The sequence below is a fragment of the Limulus polyphemus genome, unplaced genomic scaffold (assembly GCF_000517525.1).
Source record: "Limulus polyphemus unplaced genomic scaffold, Limulus_polyphemus-2.1.2 Scaffold2080, whole genome shotgun sequence".
NCBI lineage: Eukaryota > Metazoa > Arthropoda > Merostomata > Xiphosura > Limulidae > Limulus > Limulus polyphemus.
This window is the reverse complement of record NW_013667690.1, coordinates 166,382-169,821: the sequence shown is the minus strand read 5'-3', so window position 1 is coordinate 169,821 and position 3,440 is coordinate 166,382. Positions and strand designations below refer to the sequence as shown.

The 3,440-nt window shown below is 29.7% G+C and overlaps 1 protein-coding gene across 1 annotated transcript in view; it reads right to left on the bottom strand.

Moving 5' to 3' along the window:
* Positions 1-3,174, bottom strand: part of LOC106465863 (alanyl-tRNA editing protein Aarsd1-A-like) — a 47,060-nt gene extending 43,886 nt beyond the window's left edge. Inside the window, exon 1 of the mRNA XM_013926106.2 lies at positions 2,725-3,174. Coding sequence (XP_013781560.1) covers positions 2,725-2,763 — 39 coding nt within the window. The 5' untranslated portion in view covers positions 2,764-3,174. The remainder of the gene's footprint in view (positions 1-2,724) is intronic.
* Between the last annotated feature and the right edge of the window lie 266 nt (positions 3,175-3,440).

Genomic DNA, 3,440 nt, shown 5'->3' with positions numbered 1-3,440 from the left:
CTATATATATATATATATATATATAATACAACAGTACACCTAAATATTAGATATACTATGAATATTATGAAATGGTAAAGTTTAAATGTAAAATTTTTGAACATTTAAAATATTAAGCAATGATTAAATTTGGAAATTTAGTTTGTTGGAGACAAGTGTATTTGTAAAAACGTGCATAAAATGAATGTATATGTTCATACACAAAAAAGAGACTATTTCACTGAAACATTTAAGAGACTTATTTATGGTAAAAACATAAGCTATTAAGACATACCTTTTATCTGTAACAAGTATAGAAGTATGATCACAGAAAGGTTAAAAATGTTGACCATCCCTCGGCTAAGTGAAAATGTAATATATGTGTGTAAGCTGAAGAAATGAAATATTTTTCTCTGGCACAGAGTTATGCAAAAAACCCATATAGCTTACTTTAAATAACTCTCCTTACTATACACAATCTAATCCACAGATCTAATTTCATTATTCAGTTGCTAAATGATGAGGAAGCTCTGTCTGCATCAAATATATTGTATTTCCTTTTGTGGTAAAGCCTATGGTTAAAAACCTCTGTACAAGTCTGTTGAAAATTTTGCTTTTCTAATACTAGTTTTATTATTTCACAAACTTATCATGGGTTTAGGTTGAGCTTGCAATGAACTAAATAAAAAACAATTTATTAAAACTTAACAGAAATCCAAATTTAAACTTTCAAACAACTAGAATACAATTAATAAACCCTCTGGCCAGGACGAGGTACAAATGTTCATAAACAATACAACATACATTTCAATGTTTTTAATTTCAATAAATATCAAAGGAATTAAGAAAAAGAACCAGAAGAATAAAAAACCTGATACACCAGAGAATAACACAATATTCCAAAATTAACCAACTTTCAATATCAAGGACAATACTGTGCAATAATTCTTTCTAACTACAACTTGTGAACTAATTTTCATGATCAAGAAGGGCTTTTTATTTGGTGGTTAGACCACGAGGTTACATCTCACATGACTAGCTATTACTAAATTTGAATACTGAAAGTCATGTAGGGATGATCTATGTACAACTGAATATTCCTTATAGTCTTGTTTGCATTCTTTTTGGCTCGCCATCCCTACATTATTTTCAATTTGCTAAATGTTTTTTATTACTTGTTTAACACAAGAACAACAAAAGCCAGTTTGGGTCTTCAATGTTGTCCTTGCATAGAGACCCTAGGGAAGAGTAAAAATTTAAAACCTCTCATCAATTGCTCTCTTAAACTCTTGTAACAAATTGTTGGATTCCATTACTACTAATAGCCACTCATTCCATTAGAGCCTAGCTAGTCTTTTTTAAGTTTTAAGCTCATTTCCTCTTATCTTATAGCCCACGTAATACAACACAAAGAAATCAGAGGCCTTATAATTATATTATTTATCTCCTGGGTAATCCTATATTAGTGTAAACTCAAAAAAAAAAAAGTTAACTAAGCAATTCTGCAATCATTAGGCACCTACTTACTGACCTATCAAAAATGAAAGAGAAACCCTGATTGGTCCTGATGTTTTATCTATTTCTAATTTTTCTACAAACCACCAATTGCTTAGTATCTATATGGTTCAGGTTAAATTCAAAACTTCCCATAGATTTTTCAGGTTTGTGAAATATTGCTAACATCCTCTCTTGTTAAAACAAAATAGAACATGTAAGAAATCAGCCATCTCATAGTCTTCAACAAAAATCTGGCCATAAGCATCTTTTAAGTTTAAGGGCACAATCCCTACTTTATTATCTTGCTTACCTCAAAATTTTTAAAATAATCCTTGCTTTTAGTTTTATCATTATCAACTAGCTGTTTTTCATAAGTTTTTTCAATTTCCTTTAATTACACTCCAATGATCTTAGGTCTCACTCTTTTCACTATCATCATGGAAACATTATTTCCATGGAGAAAAAAACATGTCATTCATTATTACTCATATTTTGTTTTTGAAAATGTATTCTTAGATATTTAAAATAGGTTTCATAAGGTGATATATACTATAAGGTTTATGCAAATGGGTTTTGTATTTATCTTACATCATTTATAATACAAATGATGAATTTTCTTTTGAAGTTTAACTTCAATTCAACAAACGCATGTTTTAAAGTTTCTCATGCTTCTCTCTAAAGTGTCTTCATGTCGAGTACTTATCAATGCAAATATTGTGATATTTATATGCTAGTTTTTCTGGCATGGAATGTTCATTTTAGGTCCTTTACTTCTTTAATTTCAATCATAAGTTCTCAGAACTACCGCTTTTTTACTTTCTGTACTTTGAACAATGAGTGTTCACACTGGGACTTGGAACTGCTTTTAAATTTTAGTTTTACTAATTTTTGTCAAGTACGAAACACATACAAGACCCAAAATTAGCTTAATGGTATGTAACTAAGAAAAAATCATTTTTAGGCTTTCAAAGTTACATAACTGAAATTCCTAATTTAACTGAACTACATCACATTCACAGGTAATTATATCTAAACTAATCTAAAGTTAGTGAAATAATTGCGTCCACATACATTTTCTTAGGCTCAAGTCAAAATAAATTGTATCCCTGTAGACTTAATAATAATTTTACAAGTACCACGTTAAAGCTACTGTACATTGTGATATGACAAAAGGGATGAAAAGTTCAAAGATAACTTTTATGTTGTACATAGTGTTCACTTATACGTTGTAGTACTAATAGTAATTACCTTTTTCACATAACTATCCTTCTGAAATGCATATACCATTCTTCGTACAGCTATCCCACTCCCAGTTCAATCTAATCAAAACTTTTTGATACTTTCTACATTGAGCTATCAACTAGTTTTAACAATTAAAATTGTTTAACTTTATTCTTAAACATTTGATCATATGGCTCACATGAAACTGAAGTTGCTGGATTTTGTCTGATCTGTTACAACTTCCAAGTTACATGTAATGATGTACATATCTATTAGTGTGTGGTTAATATGTCCATGTGATTTGTAAATAACTTCAATATGTCAAGACTGAAAATTTTAAGTTTCATAATTTTTCATTCATTAATTTTTGCGTATGGATTTATAGAGCATATGCATTTATATTATGTAAAATCGTTGTTAAGTTTTACTTCTACACGATTATTTAACAATCAGACAAAATTTGAGAGTATATAGAGTCCGTAGTGGCGCTAGCGTCTTGAAGCTAAGGTGTTGGTCAGCAAACTATTACAGCTTATCATATATTAACACGAATAATTCAGTGGTTGATAATTGCGCAGTTGAGTGTAAAAGTTTAAATATAGTTGCGAGTTAAAGTTCAGTAGCTCTTTATTGATTGTTTAATCTAGACTTAATTTGAAAGTTTAAGCCTTTCTCCTTCACCGTTGTATTGTCTCGTTTTCGGTTTTACTGATTACTTTGAACACACTGGGGGTTGGGACCAC